The 21,365-nt window shown below is 33.3% G+C and overlaps 1 protein-coding gene across 34 annotated transcripts in view; it reads left to right on the plus strand.

Annotated features, from left to right (window-relative positions):
• The window catches only part of ZC3H13 (zinc finger CCCH-type containing 13), a 97,408-nt gene that overhangs the window by 28,412 nt on the left and 47,631 nt on the right, over window positions 1-21,365 (plus strand). For all 34 annotated transcript variants that reach the window (XM_034936691.3, XM_034936683.4, XM_057299662.2 and 31 more), the window contains 4 exons: window positions 3,215-3,323; window positions 12,227-12,366; window positions 13,288-13,445; window positions 20,512-20,709. In XM_034936691.3, coding sequence (XP_034792582.1) covers window positions 3,215-3,323; window positions 12,227-12,366; window positions 13,288-13,445; window positions 20,512-20,709 — 605 coding nt within the window. The remainder of the gene's footprint in view (window positions 1-3,214; window positions 3,324-12,226; window positions 12,367-13,287; window positions 13,446-20,511; window positions 20,710-21,365) is intronic.

Here is a 21,365-nt window from a genome sequence, read left to right on the forward strand (position 1 = left end):
TTTGATGATTTCACTGTTACTAAGTCACTTAGGCCTGAAGTTTACCCTATATATAGACTTCATTTTATGTGAAATAATAGTTCAAATTTGTATAGTTTAGGAGATTATAGTTTCTTAGTTGAAGCTCCATTTTTCTCTGCTAAAACAAGTTAGACTTCATTAATACAAGTATAATTTCAATTCTAAGTCAGGGGAGTTGGAAGCTGTATGCTTTATGCTGTTCTGACAAGACTAGATTAATTTGGGGTATCATGTTTCATTGAAGCACACTAGCCGATTAATATGCCCAGAGAAGATGACAGAATGATGAAGAAAGGGCTAGCACGTGAAAGAAGTATTAGATTTGTTTTGCATAATTCCAGAGGTTAGAACTATTCCCAATCAGTAGAAATTGTAGGGAGGTAGAACCTCTAGAGAGGTTAAGAAAGATGCAATGGGCATAAGAAATAATTTTCTAATAATTAGAACTGTCTGGAAATGGGAAGAAAGGGTGCAACAGCACAGAGCTAAGATTTTTGCCCCCAGGAGTCTTCTAATAGAGGGCTTCCATAGCTATACAAATATTATGGAAAATTGTTCTGCATAGGGTAGGAGGTTGGATTATATTACTTACACAGCCTCCTAACCATTTTTAAACTCTAGTTACTAATAATGGTTCTCAACTCTCTTAGCCTTGACACTTCCTATTTCATATTCTTTGTAATGCTTGCTTTTTATCTAAAATTAATGATGAACATAATCTGCCCACACATATAATGTTCAAGAAATAAATGTGCATATGAGAGTGGAAATGAAAGTAATATAAACATCTAAAATCACGTATTACATTTCTGAAATTCAAAAAACTTCAAACATTTTTCCTAAGACACAGACATTTGGGAGCAAAACCTGGTCTTAATTGAAATAAATTTAATTACAGTTTTTATACAAGTGGTGAATTTCTGTGTTTTGCTGCAAAAATGTTAGTATGTTTGGTCACAGGCTACTGTTCCAGACTCCACTGGAACAGTAGTACTACTTAATATGCTTTGAAATGCAAAAAAAAAAAAAAAAATTCTAAACTCTTAAAATATCTGATCCCAAGGGTTTTGGCTAAAATACTGTGGTTCTTCAAGTATTTCAAGACTTAGATGTTCCAGGATGACTAATTTACAACACATAGTAATCAGTAGGTTATACTTTTAATTAATATGTTTGGATTTAAGAGAAGATGAGAAGCCATTCTGTTCAAGAAATACAGCAAGGTGGAATAGTAGACCGTGCTACACTACATTGGACGAGTAATACCATACCCTGTTTATTTGAATATAAGAGAAAAGGGGGAATAACTTTGTTTGATAAAAGGCATAACATACCTAAACAAGTTACACATTGTTGAAGTGGGGAAAATTAGGAAATAAGGTATTTTTTAAATTAGCTAGACCTTCTTAATAAATGTTACCAAAAGAATTTCCTATATTATGATTTGAGGTAAGAACTTGAAATTCCATCACCTATTTAAGCCTGCATTCAGTCTCTAGTACCTAATAATAGAAGTTATATATGATCTCTGGGAGTAGCATCAGAGTCATATTGGAAAACATGGACAATTCAAAAATTATAATTTTAATATTTAGGGTAAATATGAAATATTTACAGACATCATTATTAATGACATTTATTGATACAACATTTCTGGCTCTAAATCTGATAAAAAATGTTACAAATTTATAGATTGATTTTGCAGCACCAGCACTACTGCTCTGACACCCTTTTTAACTAGACTTGCAATTGGATTTTACATGCTTTTAAGTGGACAGAAAGCACAGAATATGTTATTTAATAATTTGGAGATAACCTCCTATTAAATATTTTTGGTATAGTTATTCAGTAATGTATATTTATAGTGGGTTTAATCCACAGAATATTCAAAAATTGTTTGGGATGTAGGATAGTTCTTCATTGATGTTCCACATAATATGTTTTAAGAGTAAAAGTAAATTATATTTCTTCCTTTTGTCTTCTGTTCAAGTGGAGGCCCGTTTCTGTTTTCTTGACTCTTCACCATTTTTTTCATGGCAGGTTTTATTCTCATATAACTTACAAATTATTTTCGTCAGCCTCTGTTGTCTTACCAGCAATCAAATCCAAATTTTGTCAGTAATATTTACAGTATGACTTCATGCCTAAATGTGTAGAATTTAGGGGCAGTTATATATACTAGAGTTCTTTAAGAAGAAAACTACAAAGAGAAATTAATTTGTGTTTTAAGCAGCCAAATTTTATGATTAGTAATGCTCAGAAAGAAATTTGAGCACTTAATATCCTTGTGTGTAAGTGTCTTTCATAGTATTTACAATGTTAGTAAAAGTAAGACTTCTGCTGTGGTGGAAGATAACAATTATATAACACTGGTTACTTTTATTTTCTTACCACCTAGTAAAATATGATTTGGAGTTCTTATGTAATAGGACATTTAATTGACTTTTATAATCTGAATTAATTTTGTCCTTTTTTGTGTGTAAGCTGCTTTTATACCTGGAATAAAATGTAAAACCTGTTTTTTAGCAGCAGTAGTGAGGACTAATTTACTATTTTAGGTACCATTTGGTTTCATCAAAATGGGTAAAATATCTTTTTGTAAACCTTTATAATACTATTAAATGAGTTTGGATTTATCCTTGGGTGTCTAGGAAAATGACAATTACTTGAATATATGACAAGTCCTAGATCAGTTATTTTTAGAAGTCTGTGGTGAATGGTTTAGCCCTTTTTTGACATTTTAAAATATAATCACTTACAAATCCTTCCATTGTATTTTATTCATTTTAAACTGTCTTTTCCCCAGTGGTTTTCACATGGAAACTTACTGTGTAGCTGAATGTCACAAGTTTGTTAAAGTATTAGATTTGCATTGTATATTTTTACATCTTAGCTACTCTTTAATATTTAAAGTTTTTGTTCTTTAGTAAAATAGATGTAGTATAGTCTACATCTCTTTTAGTTTTTGTTGTTTAGTAGTTTTTGTTCTTTAGTAAAATGGAGTGTAGTCTTTTCATTGTGGTGCTAAACTAGAATTTGTCACTTTCTCTACTTAGTGGATAAGTGACTATTTACAAAACTGATTCTTTGATGAAACAGAGATGAATGAAATTAAAATGTTCTCTTATTACAATAAACTACCTCATAATTTTTAAAAATGTAGTAATCTGAATGTATGTATGTACTTTTTTAGAAAGAATCTTCAAGAGGGAGACATAGGGAAAAGGAAGACATAAAAATCACTAAGGAAAGAACTCCAGAAAGTGAAGAAGAAAATGTAGAATGGGAAACTAATAGAGATGGTGAGTTTCAGAATCTTGGTTTAAAGGGCGAATTCTTGATTATTTACTTTCTAGAGTTTTCGTGGGCTTCAGAACACCTTTCGACTGTGATCCCTCTCGTTTCAGAATCATCTTATTGACATATTTCTATCTTACTGAATTATAAGGCAAAAACTGGCATATAGTAGCTGTACAAAGGCAGAGAAAGTGGTTTGCGTTGCATATTTTTATTTTCCCTTCCTAGTTTTCCCTCTAGAACTTTATTGTGCAGCATTACAGCCCTTCAGGATTGTATTGCATATGTAAATTTAAAAATTCCTAACGCTAAGCTTAAAATGAAATCTATATTTGTTTTACATAAAATATTATAAATGAGATTTTTAAATCTTAAGGACTTGGGAAAGTTATTTCCAAGAAATGTTTGACTTTTATCTTTCAGAAGAAATCAAAATCAGATTAAGATAGAGACCTGGATTTATTAATAAAAAATTAGCAAAAAAATTTTTTTTCTTGAGACATGCTCTCACTGTGTCACCCAGGCTGGAGGACAGTGGTACAATCATGGCTCACTGCAGCTTAGCCTCTTGAAGTCAAGCAATCCTCCTGCCTGTTATCTCAGCACTTTGGGAGGCTAAGGCTGGAGTACCACTTTAGCCCAGGAGTTTGAGACCAGTGTGGGCAACAAAGTAAGACCCCATCTCTACAAAAAAACGAAGAAATTAGCCTGACATGGTGGTGCATGCCTGTGATCCCAGCTACTTGGGAAGCTGAGGTGGGAGCAAAATCATTTTTGAGTCATCATCTTAACAAATAAGCATTTATTTTCCACCCCTTGAATGTTTTCCCCACCTCTTTGATGTTCTGAAAGATGGGCACTGTAATGTCATATTACCAAACACAGAGAAAGAGAACTTGTATTTGTTAAATGCATTGAGTGGGGGTGGACAATTTAATGTAATTTATATAATTGTCTTATTATTTCAATAGCTTTGTTACTCTACTTACAGATGACAAAACTAAAGATCTTAAAAATTTAAGCAACTTTTTCAGTGAGAAGCTGAAAACTTAGACCAGGGATTAGAAAACCAGAGTGTGTGGGCCAGTCACTGGTTTTTGCAAAAAAAAGTTTTATTGGAACACAGCCATGTCCATCCACTTGGTTACATATTGTCTGTGGCTGCTTTTGAGCTACAGTGGCCAAGTCGAGTCTTTATGACAGAGAACTGAGAAGCTACAAGACTACAATATTAACTACTATATTTCAGAATTATCTCTGAAGACTTAATAGACTAACAGTTGTAAAGTATTGTAAATACATCTTTCCAGTAATTGTTACATCAGTACTTAAAGGAAACCTGTTCCATCTTTGGACAGTGCTGTTAAAAAATTGCTTCTAAGAACAAATAGGAAACTTGTTTATGGTTACTCAGGATTTCATAATCCAACCTAATACCGCTTCTACAAAATAGCAATAAAGGCAGCTATACTCTCCCATTTTAGTTGACTAATTAGTATATTTAAATAAAATATTATAAACCATAACTGTTCAAGTTTGGAGAGCTAACTTTTCCTAAATACTAAGGGATTACCTTTTAACACACCCAAGCATCCTTTCTTTTCATTTTAATTTTTTTGCATAAAAAACATTTTAAAATGTATTTGATACTTCTTATCTTTAAAATATTTTCAGTTGTCATTACAATAATTAGTAGTTGTTGAAAATATAAAAGGTTCAGAAAAGCCCAAGTCTGTTCTTTTTCTTCCTAGTAGGTATGTCAAACCTTCTCCATAAATCTATGCTTTCATTTCTCTTTTTTGCTATCTACTAAGCAGAGACAATGGAAATCTTTAGGAATTCCCTCAACTTCCTCCTACCACACCTTCAAACTAAGTTTTTATTTGTGCCTAAACTTTTTTACTTGCCTCTTATTCTGTGTAAGAGGCCTCCTTCCTGCTGTATAAGGTTGATGAATAATTCCCTTGTATTGTAGATCTGATTTCCTCCCGCCTCAGCAATCTTGTTCATTTGTGATACACTCTCTTCTATATCTTTAACATCCATTTTCTCTCCTCCCTATATTACTGTTAGTCACTATCCTGCTTATCTCCACTTAACAACTAAATTCTTAAAACAGTTCTGTGCCTTACTGTTTCTACTTGATACTGTTTCACCTGATACTTATTATTCAGTCTTCTGACCCAACTCTCCACTAAAACTGCTTTTCAAAGTCACTAATGACCTCCTCATTGCAGAATAAATGGAGATGTACTTGTTACTATCCTAAATGGCCCTTCTGCAGCATTTGACACATCAAGAGCTCCTGTTTTCTTGAAAAAGACTCTTCTTTTGGCTTCTATTTATCACTCTTCAGTTTTGTATCTTCCTGTTCAAGCCCTTCGGTCTTACACGGAGGCTCCTTGTATTCTGTGTGCCCCTTAAATGTTGATTCCCAAGGATTTGCACTTAACTATATTCTTTTAAAAAATCTAAAGTGATTTTATTTCAAGAGCCTTTTATATAGGAAATTCTTTTAAAAGGTGAGTGTAAATGTCTTTAATAAGAATTTCTTATGCTTTTCCTTGATTGAAACGCACAGGTTTTGACCATTGTGTATCTCTGTGATTTGAAAGTATCTGTTGAGGGAATATTGAAGCATTGAGTTAAATGCCCCAGTCCCTGGATAGTGAGACTAAACTGGTTTCATAGACTTACCTTCTGCATTGTTATTCTATCTGGAATAACAATTTTAGCTGGATTCAGAAAAAATTGGTATATTTATAAACTTTCTGGTTTTTAGGCCACTTTTATATGCTTTTTCAGAACCCCCAAATAACTTTTATCCTTGTGTATTTTATGTTTCCATAACTGCCATATTATGAACCTGAGAAAACTTTTAAATATTTATGTATTCATTCATTTAACAATGACATATAAAAATCCAATGTATGCTTTTATGAAAAATAACTATTTTGCAAAGCAAAAAATAATAATTGTGAGGAGGTGGCAGTGTTTTGCATCATTTTGCAAATTGTTTTAATATCTGGCTTAATAGTTGATAGGTAGATTTTCTTACCTGCTTCTACATTCCACCTGTTAACCACATCACATATTCTGGGAAACTCCACTATCTACTCATGGGAGAATGAGTACACCAGGCAAACAATGTAGTGTTATAGAAATAGTCTGATTTTGTAGAACTCCTGAAATTGTCTCAGGGACCTCCTAGGTATCCTCAGACCACTCTCTGAGAATCACTTGTCTGTAAGAACAGCTTTTAAAACTTGGTTGTTTTCCTATTTCCTAGCCATCTTCTTTTCTCACTTTCAATTTTTCCTTCTAGATGAAATCATGCACCCAGTGCTTCATTAACGTCATACATGTAGTGACTCCAAAATCTGGAGCTCTCAATTTAGCATTGACCAACTGGGCATCTCCATCTGAGTTATGTATCTTAAGGGCATCACTTTTCCTACCAGATACCAACAGTCCTGAGAGTCATCACTGACACTTCTTTCCCTCCACCCAGGCATTACCAGATATTTTTATGTACCCAATACCATTGAAAACCATCTGTTTCTCTTGATATACTACTAATATTCTAGTTCTTAAGGTATTTATTTATTGCCTATAAATAGATTTTACCAAAATAACCTCCTAATCCCATCCCTTGCTTATAGTCTTGTCTCCTAATTTATCCCCCACTTTAAAGCAAGAATAATCTTTCTTACAAAGTTTTTCTACTGAAGTATACTATACATTCAGAGGAATGCACAATACATGTGTCCAACCCATTGGATGTTCACAAACTGAACACATTTGTAAAACCACTCAAATCAGTAAGTAGGACATTACTAGTTTCTCATAGTCCCCTTGTGTTTTCTTCTAGTCACTCCTCCCTACCCTCACCCCTCAAAGGTAACTACTGTCCTGATTTCTAGCACCATTGATTAGTTTTGTGTGTTTGAGCTCCATATAAATGGAATTGACAGCATGTACTCTTTTTGTGCCTAGCTTCTTTTGTTAACAGTATTATCTGAGATTGTACTTTATTTCACATATCATTCATTAATTGTTATTGCATCATTCTTATTGCTATATAGTGTTTTATTGTATGAATATGCCATAATTTAGTCTACTGTTGATGAACATTCAAGTAATTCCCAGTTTGGTGCTATTATGCATAATAAGGTGCTATTACTATTCTTAAACATATTTTTTGGTAAACATGTACAGACACATACCAATTTCTCTTGAGTTTATGGTTCGAAGTGGAATTGCTGGGCTGTGGAGTGTGAATGTGTTCCTCTTTAGTAGATAATTTCAGATAAAAAATGGTTGTTCCAGTTAACCATACGGTATTTTTGCCTTTTTCATCGTAGCTATTCTAAAATTTTGTAGTAGTATCTTACTGTGGTTTTAGTTTGCATTCTCCTAATGAAGTTGAAAACTTTTTCACATGTTCACTGACCATCGTACACCCTATTTTGTGAAGTGTCTATTCCAAATGTCTGCCGTTCTGCTATTGTGTTACCTGTTTTTTTTTTCTTGTTAATTAGAGGAATTCTTTATGTTTTCTGGATATGAGATTTTTATCAGATATATAAATATATTGTTAGTGTTTTCTCCCACTCTATGAGTTGCAGAACAGTCTTTTAAAAGAATAAATTGAATGTTCATTTTATTTTCCTGTTTCAAATTCCCTAATTTCCCATTGCCTTCAGGAGCAAGTACAAATTCTAACTACGCCTATAAAACTTTTGATTATCTGGTTACTCTTTGTATTTCCAGGCCCCACTCCGAAGTCTGTGGTTTTTATTTGGTTCCTTAAACTTCTTGTATTTGTTCATCATGTGTTCTTAAGGACCAATGAAGTAACATAAAAAGCAAAAGTATCATTGCAGTAGAATGTGTGAAAATATTTTGGTAATCTTGGAGGTTAGTACATCCTCCTTAAATAGGGCATAAAACCCAGAAGCCACAAACATTTGATTACATAAAACTAAGAGTTTCTGTGTAACTAAATGCAGAAGTTAAAAACAGATGAAATGGTAAAAGAAAATACTTGACATGTGTAACATGTATAAGCATTAGTAAAGATACTGTATAGACATATAATGAGTTTCTACAAATACATAAGAAAAAGACGGCCTAGTTAAAAAATGAGTAAAAATATGTATGTATCAGATAGGTAACTCACAGGAGAAATAGAAATGGCCAATAAATGCTCAATCTTACTGCAGGGAAATACTGATGAAAATAAAGAGATATGATTATTCACCCATTCATTTGGCAGAAATGAAGAACATTAATGTTTTCAAGTGGGGGTTTACATTGGTAAAGGAGTTTTGGAGTACAGTTTGGTGTTATTAGAAATAGAAATTATACTTATTTTCAGTCTAGCAATGTAGTCTGAGAAATAATGTCATAGAAAAATACTTGCACTTGAACCAAAGTATATATCAAAATGTTCATATAAGTCTTGTTTTTAACAGCAAAAAATACTGGAAACAGTTCATCTGTCTTTAAGAAGGAAACTCTTTTAAGTAAGCTATGATAAAGTATGATCATATTAATGAAATGCTTTGCAGACGTTAAAATGAAGATAGTTGAACTCTATGACTTGGAAAGATCTTGTTTATAGGGCAGTGTTGAATGTTAAAGGGAAAAATGTAAAGCATTATTTTCATGCATATGACACTAAACTGTTAGCAGTGTTATCACTGGAGTAAGGATGGCTGTAGGAGGAATATAAGGGAAATTTCATATTTTACTCTGTGTATTCAGAATTATTTAAGACTTTAGCAATGAGAATGTATCATAAAGGCAAAGTACAAAATATAGAATGGAATTCAAAAACAAGTGTCTGAAATCAGTTAATGAATTTAGAAAACGTCTCAGACAGCTTGAGGTTAAAAACTGATACACATAAATGATACTAACTCATTGGAAAAAGGTTAAATATAATTAGCATGATGTAACAAGGCAATTCACAAGTATTTATAGTTTTTAATCCTTATACATAAACCTTTTATATTTCTATGATTATTTTTATACAATAAATTACTGGAAGTTGCTGATCAACACAGGGAGGGGAACATCACACACCAGGGCCTGTTGTGGGGATGGGGGGTGAGGGGAGGGAGAGCATTAGGACAAGTACCTAATGCATGCAGGGCTTAAAACCTAGATGACAGGTTGATAGGTACATCAACCTGTACCTATAGGTACAAACCACCATGGCACATGTATACCTATGTTACAAACCTGCACATTCAGCACATGTATCCCAGAACTTAAAGTAAAATAAATAAATTTTTTAAAAAGTTGCTGTATTAAAATTAAAGTTATGTATTGATGTTCTTAAGGCTTTTACCCATATTGACAAATAATTTTACAAGATAGATATACTAGTTTGTATTGCTACCGCCAGAGAATGAGTATGTCCTTTATTTGTACATTTACCAACAATTAATATTATAATTAGAAAAAATGGCTCCTGAATACATGAAAAAATATGTATATACTTTCTTCATTTCTTTCTCTTTGTGAATTGCCTTGTAATGTCCTTTGCCTGTTCTGTTAATTAGTAAGAATTCTTTATATAGAAAGAATCTTAACCTTTTCTTATGTGTTGCATATATTTTTCTGTTGTATATTCTTAAAAATATCTACCTTGTTAAATATACCTTTCTAATTATACTTAATATTTTTCTGATGACTTACAATCATTTATGTGAATCAATTTTTATAAGGCAAAATTGTAGTGATAACCTGAAGCTACATGAGAGACATTTTCTAAATTTATTAACTGGCTTCAGACTCTTGTTTTTGAATTCCATCCTGTATTTTGTACTTGCTGTTTTTTCTTTTGTTGTCAAAATACTGTCAGTTGCAATGTGCCTATCTTGTAGTCCATCTCTTACAGGTTAGGAAAATATCTGAGTTTTTATTATATGCGTAAAATAAGCACCTTCAGAATAAAGACCTGAGAGCTTTTCTTCTGAGCAAACTATATTAGTTATATTTACTACATTGACTAGACTTTTTATTTATTTTGTTTTTTTTTTTGAGACGATGTCTTGCTCTGTTGCCAGGCTGGAGTGCAGTGGCACGATGTCAGCTTACTGCAACCTCCGTCTCCCAGGTTCAAGCAATTCTCCTGCCTCTGACTCCTGAGTAGCTGGGACTCTAGGCACGCGCCACCTCGCCCAGCTAATTTTTGTATTTTTAGTAGAGACGGGGTTTCACCATGTTGGCCAGGATGGTCTCGATTTCTTGACCTGATGATCCGCCCTCCTCGGCCTCCCAAAGTGCTGAGCTTACAGGCGTGAGCCACTGCGCCTGGCTGACTTAGACATATATTTTAACTGCTCAGGCCTCTCCCCCTTGGTTGGATAGTTGAAAATTGAGAACTGAAAGCCAGCTTCTTCTTTCTTTTATGTGTTCTGTATTGGTGATATTTCCAGTTGCGAATTTTTAGATTGGCAGTGCCTTACTGATAATACAGTACCTTCAGAAACACTGTTAATCATTCTTCTCAATTAACTACTCTTTCCGTTGTTTTACCTGGGTATTTGGTTATGGAATTTTATTGAATTTAGGAACATAATCAAACCAGAACATTGACTCCTATTATTCACTGATGTAAAGTATCTCAATAGAGTACAAAATAATAACTGGAGATAGCTAGTATTCACTTAATTAAATTCAGTGTCTTCATTTTATCTAGTGAAAACTACTTGCCCTTAATTAAATATTTAGTAATTGCTTTCTGACTGAAAAACATGCTTTAGCCTATTTCATATATTTACTGAGAAATTGTCATTGTACTCCAACATAAGATGAGTAATCAAGCTTAGTCACACAGGTAGTGAATATATATAGTTACCCTCTCAGTCCCCAAGCATGAATGGATAGTTGTCATTCTAATGCATTTGAGCAATATATAACAGTGATGTTCATTTTCTTGGGTTTTAAGCAGTCAAGTAGGACTTCTTATGTTTGTTGTTTTTTTAGTTCTTCATTTTATTTCTTTTCCCAAGGTTAAGATATGATCTAAAGTGCTAGAAGTATATCTTGAGAAGGCACCTCAGTTTGTGGTCAGTCAAGTCCATCGTGGTCAATGAAATTCCCACCTCTAGGCTCCTGGGCATTTATGGCAAATGAGCGTGATGGGTTTGGGTGCTAGTGCCAGCAACTTCTACGTATTTTAATGAAATAGATCTACACACCACTCTTGATTTTTTAACCAATCTTCATAGCTTTTCATCAGAAAATATTAAATGGAAATAGAAATATGGCATCAGATCCGTTGAGACGGACAGTTGTGATCTAAGGAAATAGTACAAATCACTTGTAAAGAAAATGTCATAAATCCTTTAAAAATTAGTTTATTTACACATTAGTACTAAAATTAGTTTTAGATATTAATCATTTGTCTCACAAATTTTAAAACTGAAAAGCCTATGGAAGCAATGTTGCACACGTAATATAACCTCACTTTGTATGATGTATTTTAGTAGCGTATCTTTAGGAAAATCAAGGAGATAATGAGTCGCATCGTATACAGCATGAAATATTGAAGGCTTTGGTATCTTTAAGGCTTAGAAATTTCAGCTGAGTGCATTTTGTCTTTTAAAATTCCATCTCCTAACAAAAAACCCAACTTCCAAACAACCCAAAATTATTTCCAGAAAACCCAGAAACTTCCAAAATATTTGGCTTTTCATGAAGAAATCAACCTTGGTGATTTTAATCCTTTATAGAAATGGTGTCTATTTCTTTTATCTTTTAGAAGTATGTGATCCTGATGAAAGACTCTGCTATTTAGATTTGTGTAAGAAATTAGTTGAAAAAAGTCTGTATGATTTTTGGCATAGATAATTATGCTAGTTTCTAACAGTAATGCAATTTTATTTTAAAGATTCTGACAATGGAGATATTAATTATGATTATGTTCATGAATTGTCATTGGAAATGAAGCGTCAGAAGATACAGAGGGAATTAATGAAGCTGGAACAAGAAAACATGGAGAAGAGAGAAGAAATTATCATTAAAAAGGAGGTATGCTATTTATTGCAATAAATATGTTAGTACTTAATAGCAGCATTTGTATTGATCAGATAACTCAGCTTCTTGCTACATCTTAAATTATATTAGTATACTGATATATTGATCAACCCACTGTATATGTACTACTCCATATATATTCATTTAATTTTCACATTATTCTATTAGATAAGTAGCAAATATTTATGTTATTGAATAGGTGAGCAAAGCTAAGAGTTTGTTGCCTAGAGTCACCAGCTAATGTAACATGGGGTTTGAATCTACCTATGTCTGTTTCAGGCCCATGCTATTTCTAGAATGCCTTGTTTCTTTTCTAAAAAGTGAAGATACAGTTAATTTAAATATAATTTATGATTTTTCTGAGGAGATTTTGAAATTTTATGATTTTAATTTACTTTATTGAAACTGGTATATGTTAGGACAGTTATATTGCTTAAAATCATGGATTCAGGAGTCAGACTAATATCAACAGATAGTGGTTATTATAATTTCATTATTTTTATTTTTATTTCAAACTTTTTTTGTAGGGATGAGATCTTTCTCTATTACCCAGGCTGGAGTGCAGTGGCACTCACTGCAGCCTTGAACTCCTGGGCTCAAGGGATCCTCCCATCTCAGCCTCCCTAATAGCTGAGACCATAGGCACCTTCCATGCCTGGCTTTTTTTTTTTTTTTTTTTTTTTTTTTTGTATAAGAGGGTTTTTTTTATGTTACCCAGGCTGATCTCAAACTCCTCACCTCAAGCAATCCTTTCACCTCAGCCTCTCGAGAAACTGGGATTACAGGTGTGAACCACTGCACCCAGCAATAATATTTAATTTTAATCTGAAGTTTGATGTGATTCTAAAATACTGTAAGCCTTGTTGTACCATAAGTGGAGGAATTTCTGAATTGACTTACTGAATTTTTTTAAAGGTTTCACCAGAAGTGGTTAGATCAAAATTGTCCCCGTCACCTTCTCTAAGAAAGTCTAGCAAATCTCCGAAGCGAAAATCAAGCCCAAAGTCGTCTTCAGCTAGCAAGAAAGATAGGAAGACATCTGCAGTATCTTCTCCCCTGTTGGACCAGCAGAGGTCAGTAGGGTGATAAATAGTATCGAGAAAATAGCTTTTTCTGAAGTGATACTAAAAAGAATTAGTAGGTTATAAAAGGGTACTTTTAGTACATTTTATATTTAATGTAAGCTTTTTTGTTCTAAAAAGAAATTTGAAATGTTTCAATTAAAAAGACAATTATAGAGAACAATAAAACAAACATCTGTGTAACATCCACATATGCTTCAGAGCTTTTTATTTTTTAAGAAATAAAAATAAAAGATACATTTCCTGTTCCTCTCTTAAATCTGGTGTTTATGATACTTGTGCATGTGTTTATACTTTAACTAATATGTATTTTGCAATGTATAGTATTGCTTTCATCTATTGTAATAGGGATATATCATAACCTTCTGTACATTGCTTTTTCACTCAACATTTTTTATGTTTATCTATATTGATACATATAACCTTAGTTCATTCATCTTAGTATTTATATTATAAATTGGTCTGCTTTTCTATGGAACATTTATGTTGTTTCCGATTTTTAAACTGCTACAAATTATACACAAAAAATTTTTGTCTCTCAGTATATATTATCAAGAGATTGAATTCTTTATAACTTAGAATTACTGTAGAAGCCAGTTGAAGAAGTAAAAATAGAAATGATTATATTCAGGGACTAAGAATAAGGAGAAGATACATTTTCATTTAAGGTCACTCTGAACTATTTATATTTTATTTTAATTAAAGTCCATACCCTAATTTTATCTTATAAAAAATGAACTAAAAATATCTTCTACCTAAGATTTAATCAGTTAACAAGCCCTGTCTATTTGAACCTGTAATGAAACTCATATTTATCTCCCTCCTTCTAGTTCCTAGAGACTAACCCTATTTCAGACTCTACTTAACTTTTTGCCTAGATTATTATATCATCTTACTAACTATATTGACTTTATGTAGTTTCTACCCGCCACCCACACAGGTGAACATTTTCATTCAGCTACCTCAACCCATTTATTTTGTAGATGCTGTCAGAGAAATCTTAAAAGGACAATTCCAATTAATTTATTATACCATTGAAAAACTCAGTGGTTTTTCATTCTGTAGAATGAAATTCAGATTCCTTAGAGTGACATTTACACTTTGGTCTTTTCTTTCTTGTCAGTAGTTTTTGTCCAGCTTCCTCCTATCTACCCCCTTCTATCTCAATTCTTCAATCTCTAGCTCAAATTCTAAGTTTTCCCATTTCTCTTTATGGAACATAAGTTCTGTTCCCTTTAGGTACCTATCAGATTTTGCTTATACCTCCATGTTGATAATAATTGCCTGTTGCATTATATTTCAGCTGTGACTTATGTTTTATAATCTTTATTAAATTTAAGCTCCTTGAAGATTGGGATCTTGGTTATTCATAGTTCTGTCTTCTCATAGTGCCTACTTGACATAGAACTTTGCATTGTGATAAGGCACTTAGTAAAGTTGAGTTGATCCTCTCCCTCATATTGCCTACTTGGCATAGAACTTTGCATTTTAATAAGGCGCTCAGTAAAGTTGAGTTGATCCTATCCTTTGTTCATGCAATTGAGTAAATATTGCAAAGGTATATTGAAGAAGTTGAATGAACAGAGAGTGATACGCTTCACTTCACTTGCTCTTATCCTCTTGGCTAACCAGCTATGTAACTTTCCCTCAATTCTATTCATTTCCCCAATAAACTGCATACTAGAAATACCCTTTCTTCCTTGTCTTATCTGTTCTGTTTATAGAATATTTGAAACTTAATCTTTTCATAGAAAGTTTTGATAACTATTTAGACAAAGGGTTAGTTTCATCTTTTACATACAATCTCTTTTGCTTCTTTATTAGTAACTCATCCTATTATAAATATTTGTCATGAATAATCATTCACACTGGTTTAATTACTATATTTCTTACATTCTACTATGTTGTTGACTTTACGATGCACCGTTAATTTAATAATAAAAGCAAAAGGACCTGGAAAAACAGTATATTAAAAATACAAAGAAAACATTTAATTGAGTATAGCATTTCTTTTCTTTTTTTTTTTTTTGGAGTATAACATTTATGCAGTTTACATTTCCTAGAGTGTGTCAAGTAATCATCTTTTAATTTTATTGCTGGATCATACTATCAACTAAGAACATACTAAGCACATGTAAGGATTAGAATTTCAGTTAAAACTCAGTGGAGTATTTTAACCAGTGTCAGCCAACTGAGGTGCGATAATCAGGTAAACAAATTTCTTGGTGGTCTTACTAGGTTATCATATTGAATGGAAAGATATAATTACTGACAAATTAAAACTTACACTTTTCCCTGAAAGCTGGCATTTTTCTTTGTTTGACATTTATTTTGAGATATAGTCTGATAGTAAGATTTGTCCTGATATATGAGATACGGTATAATCTAAAATCATAAATATATTACCTATTCTGTCCATCTGCACTTTTAATCTTAGTTTTTATTAGGTGAATTTTTCTTTATAGCTCTTTGTACAGAGAATATTAAGTATGTCAAAAGCTAATCTAAAACAATAGTTTTGAAGAGAGAGAGAAAAGATTAAAAACTGATAAAAGTAAACAGGTGGGCTCTTTGCCACAAGTCTGAAGTCGGCTCTGTGCCACTGAAACAACAATTAGTTGACTTTTTAAATGTTGAAGATCTTGGTGATTTCAGAATACACAAAACCAGTTTTGGCCTCTTCAGTCGGAAACGTAATTGTGTTTTCTAACCACATATAATTTTGATGGTAATATGAAGAAATGCTGTACTTTAGTAAGTATATTAGAATAGTCCAGGTTGTGATTATAGCCAAGTCCCAAAATGTCGGTGGTTTAACACAACAGAAGGTTATTTCTCACGTAAAGTCAAAATGAGTGTTTCTGATTGACAGATGGCTGTCCTATATATGGAGATTGAGTAACCCAGGATCCTTCTGACCATGATTCCACTTTCTTGGGTTTTCAAGGAAACCAAAGAACGGGATGTACAAAGAAAAACGGAAATTGAGTATTGCAGTTATTTAGCTCTATAGTTTGCAATTGCCTGGCATATGAGAGCCCTTTGAAATTTGGGCCTGGAGGTGGTATACATCATTTCCACTCACGTTCCTTTGGCCAGGTCTTGGTCACTTGGCCATGCTTAATTTCAAGAAAGTGTAGATAGTATGGTTTACCACTGTGCTCAGAAGAAAAGTTTGGTAAACCCTCTGCTAGTCTCTGTCACAGGTGATAATGTAAAAATAGTTTGTGTCAAGAATTCCTTTGTTGTTTAATCATGAAATTTTAAAAGATAATTTTGATACAGATGCCAATTATTGATCCGTTTTTATCTTTAAAGTAGAAAAGTATCCAGAAATACAGATATTTATCACATATCTGTTAGGGTGCATAAGAAGATTGAGTCATCTCATGAATATGCAATGAGATATGTGGCTAATATAGTTGTTGGCAGAAGACAAGGATGAAAACTAGATTTAGTTGTCATATTTTAGTAATTTCCTACTTGTTTACATGGTTAACGCTATGAGTGATAATAAGGCATAGGGATGAGGACTAAGAGAGCTACATTTTCTCAATGCTATGAGTCAAGTGCTTTTAAAATATTGCCAGCAATTTTGAGGTAGATAGTATCTCATATATATATATATATATATATATATATATATATATATATATATATATGGCTAAGAACTCTTGGGACTTGAGAATTCTGAGAATTCAGCATGATAGGAAATAAGTTCTAGGATTTTAGGCTTAGGTCCTCATTTATAAATATCAGTAGATAGTGAGATTAGTAGATAGTGAAAACTCACCAGATGTATGAAAAGGGTTACTTGCAAACCTAGTACCAGACTGAACACTCTGAGCAGATGGCTTACACAGAAACGTTAATACAGTAAACAGGAACAAACTTAAATTATAAATTCATTTATAAGTTTAGTGCAATTTGTGAGGATATTGTATTTAGAGGACAAAAGCAGTTGATTATGGGAAAAAAACTGTGAACAACTATATTTTTATTTTATTTTATTTTATATTTTTGCAGGAGACTGGAGTTTTATTAATCAATCTCCCTGAGCATTTGGGGATCAGAGTTTTAGAGGACAACTTGGTGGCGGGGCAGCAGGGAGACTGGGGGAAGCCAGTAAGCCGGGAGTGCTGACTGGTCAAGTCAGAGATGAAATCAGAGGGAGTCGAAGCTGTCTTCTTGTGCTGAGTCAGTTCCTTGGTGGGGGCTACAAGATCAGATGAGCCAGTTTATCGATCTGGTTGGTGCCAGGTTGAACAACTTTTTTTTTTTTTTTTTGGGACAGAGTCTCACTCTGTCACCCAGGCTGGCGTGCAGTCAGCTCACTGCAACATCTGCCTCCTGGGTTCAAGCGGTTCTTCTGCCTCAGCCTCCTGAGTAGCTGGGATTACAGGCATGCGCCACCACACCTGGCTAATTTTTGTATTTTTAGTAGAGGCAGGGTTTCACCATGTTGGTCAGGCTGGTCTCGAACTCCTGACCGCCTCACGATCCGCCCACCTTGGCCTTTCAAAGTGCTGGGATTACAGGTATGAGCCACGTCGCCCAGCCTGAACAACAATATTTTAAAAGAGAAAAGAGTTCAAATGGAAAATCATAGAATAGGACAGATGCAGTGGTCTGAGGTGGACAGATCACTTGAGCCCAAGAGTTTGAGACCAGCCTGGATAACGTGATAAAACCCTATCTCTACAAAAATACGAAATTTAGCCAGGTGTGGTGGTATGCACCTGTACTCCTAGCTACTCAGAGGGCTGAGGCATGGGGATCACTGGAGCCCTGGCGGTCGAGGCTGCAGTGAGCCATGATTGTGCCACTGCACTCCAGCCTGGGCAACAGAGCGAGACACTGTCTCCAAAAAAAAGAAGAAATCAAAAAATAGCAGAACAACGAGATTGCCAAATTTAGAATTAGCAAAATGAGTACTACTTTAAAAATTACTGAATATAAAGACAGATTTAAGATCCTGGAAAAGCAGGAAAAATGGAAATGACAGAGACATCTAACATGGAGGAGAGATCCAAGAGATACAGTAACTGTGTAATAAAGAGAACTGCAGAGACTTGGGTCATAAGGAAAAGTTATGAAATGAAAATAGAAGAAATTGAGTAAAAAGTTTGAAGTTTCAGATTGAAACAGTCCATTTAGTGCTGGAAAAGATTTTTTGAAAATACCTGAATTTAGTGAAAATCTTTTTCCAGTGAGTAATTTTCAAGGGATAATGTTCATAAGCATGCCAACAGAAAAACCAGCTTACCTGAATAGTAAAAAATTTGATTTTCTTTGGACTTCTGACCTGCAACGTTAAATGTTACAAAATATTTTAACTAGAGCTCTGAGGTAAAAGGATTTTGACATGAAAATGCTATATTCAATTAAACTATTGTTAAAGTAAGAGGCAAAGACAGCCAGTTTTGAATGTGTATGGGATCAAAGTTATACCATTTACTTAAAATTACTTAAATTGCCAAAAAGAGGCACTTAAAGAACAAAATCTGTACCCCAAAATCAATTACAAGTAGATTAAAGACAAATGTGAAAGGCAAAATTACAAAATTTTAGGAGACCATCTTTGTGACCTCAGAGTTGGTAAAAATTTCTTAAATAAGATTCAGAAATTTATGATGAATATATATATACTGACAGTGGTTGATATTTCATTTGTAGATGATGTAATTGTGTTTTTTGAATAATGATGAAAACCTGGAAGCCACCTGAAAAACTATGAAATTGTTTTAGAAAGTTTTGGAGCATCTATTCAAGGAAATTCTATACAGTCAATAAAAATGATTACCTAAATCTGCTTTTTTTTAAAAAAAATTTTATTTTGAGTTAGAGTCTCACTCTGTCACCCAGACTAGAGTGCAGTGGCGCAATCTTGGCTCACTGCAACCTCTTTCTTCCGGGTTCAAGTGATTCTCCTGCCTCAGCCGCTGGAGTAGCTGGGATTACAGGCGCCCACCACCATGCCTGGCTAATTTTTGTATTTTTAGTAGAGATAGGGTTTCACCATGTTGGCCAGGCTGGTGTCGAACTCCTGACCTCAAGTGATCTACCCCTCCTCTGCCTCCCAAAGTTATGGGATTACACCATGCCCAACCTAAATCTACTTTTTGTTACAGAAAGATGCTCACACTATGTCTATGTTCAGTATTTTAAAATTTTGCAAAATATTGTAATAGGATATCCCATGAATGTATGTGACACACACACACACACACACACACACACACACACACACACACACATAGAGTTACCATTTCCAATGATGAGAGAAAATAGTTGTGACTATATATATATGATTTGCACATATTTTCTCCCATTCTATAAGTTGCCTTTTCACTTTGTTGATTGTGTCCTTTGACATGCAAAAGTTTTAAAATTTGATTTAGTCTCATTTGTCTATTTTTGCTTTGTTGTTACCTGTGCCTTTGGTGTCATAGCCAAGAAATCATTGCCAAGTCCAGTGTCATGAAGCTTTTCTTCTATATTTTCTTTTCGGATTTTTATAGTTTTTGCTTTTATGTTTAGGTCTTTATTTTGAGTTAATTTTTGATCTGGTACAATGTAAAGGTCCAGCTTCATTCTTTTGCATGTGAATACCCAGTTTTAAATGAATAGACAGAGAAAGTAAGATATATGGCAAAAATATGTAAATATTCAAGATGTTAAAAATAGTTCTCTGAGTAGTAGAATTATAGGTGATTTTTACTTTCTTTGTCTACTTTTCTGTCTTAAAAAAAACAGTTTAAACAGTCATTGTATTAACATCTTTTCTGAAAGGGTCTTCCTATTTCACCTCTATCTTTTCTCAGAAACGTGCCCCTTTAAAGTTATATAATAATAAGCAGTGTTAACAAAATAAGTATCAAGTAAATTAATTCTTCAGCCATTTCTGTTAGTTTTTTTTCTTCTTGATATTGGTTAGTAGTATACAAAATAATAAAGGGCAAGTAATATAAAGGAACGCTGCTGTTTTTAAGAAGGCTTTAAAAAATATCCTTTTGGCATATTTGAACCTCTAATGATAGCTTTTTGTTACCTTCAGAAATTCAAAAACCAACCAAAGTAAAAAGAAAGGACCACGTACTCCTAGTCCACCCCCTCCTATACCAGAAGATATCGCTCTGGGGAAAAAATACAAAGAAAAATATAAAGTAAAAGACAGGATAGAAGAAAAAACAAGAGATGGAAAGGACAGAGGACGAGATTTTGAACGACAAAGAGAAAAGAGAGACAAGCCAAGGTAAGTAGGATTGTATGTTTTTAACAATATTAACTTCTGTAGAATATAGAATATTTACTTTTCAGAAGCCGTTGGGCATTAGCATATTGGGTTTTTTAGTTTTGTTTACAATAGTGTGTATATTTATTTTAATAATTCCCATAATAATTATTATTATGAGTCATGGATAATTCAGTAAGCCTTAACTTTTACAATTTATTTTTCAATTTTTTATTGTGGTAAAAAACATAAAATGTACCATCTTCATCATTTTAAAGTTTATAGTTTGGTAGTGTTAAGTATTTTCACACTTGTGAAACAATTCTGCAGAACTTTTTCATTTTGCAAATCTGAAACTCTGTATCTGTCAAAAAATAACTCCCCCTTTCCACCTTTTCCCAGCTCCTGGTAACTATCATCCTGTTTTGTTTCTGTGAATTTGACTGCTTCAGATACCTTATATAAGTGGAATCATACAGTGTTTGTCTTTTTTGACAGGCTTATTTCACTTAGCAGAATGTCCTCAGGGTTCCTTCTTGCTGTGGCATGTGACAGGATTTCCTTCCTTTTTAAGGCTGAATAATATTTGATTGTATGTATATGCCACATTTTATTTATCCATTCATCCATTTGATGGATGTTTGGGTTCTTTCACCTCCTGGCTATTGTTGATAGTG

The sequence above is a fragment of the Pan paniscus genome, chromosome 14 (assembly GCF_029289425.2).
Source record: "Pan paniscus chromosome 14, NHGRI_mPanPan1-v2.0_pri, whole genome shotgun sequence".
In the NCBI taxonomy this organism is placed as follows: domain Eukaryota; kingdom Metazoa; phylum Chordata; class Mammalia; order Primates; family Hominidae; genus Pan; species Pan paniscus.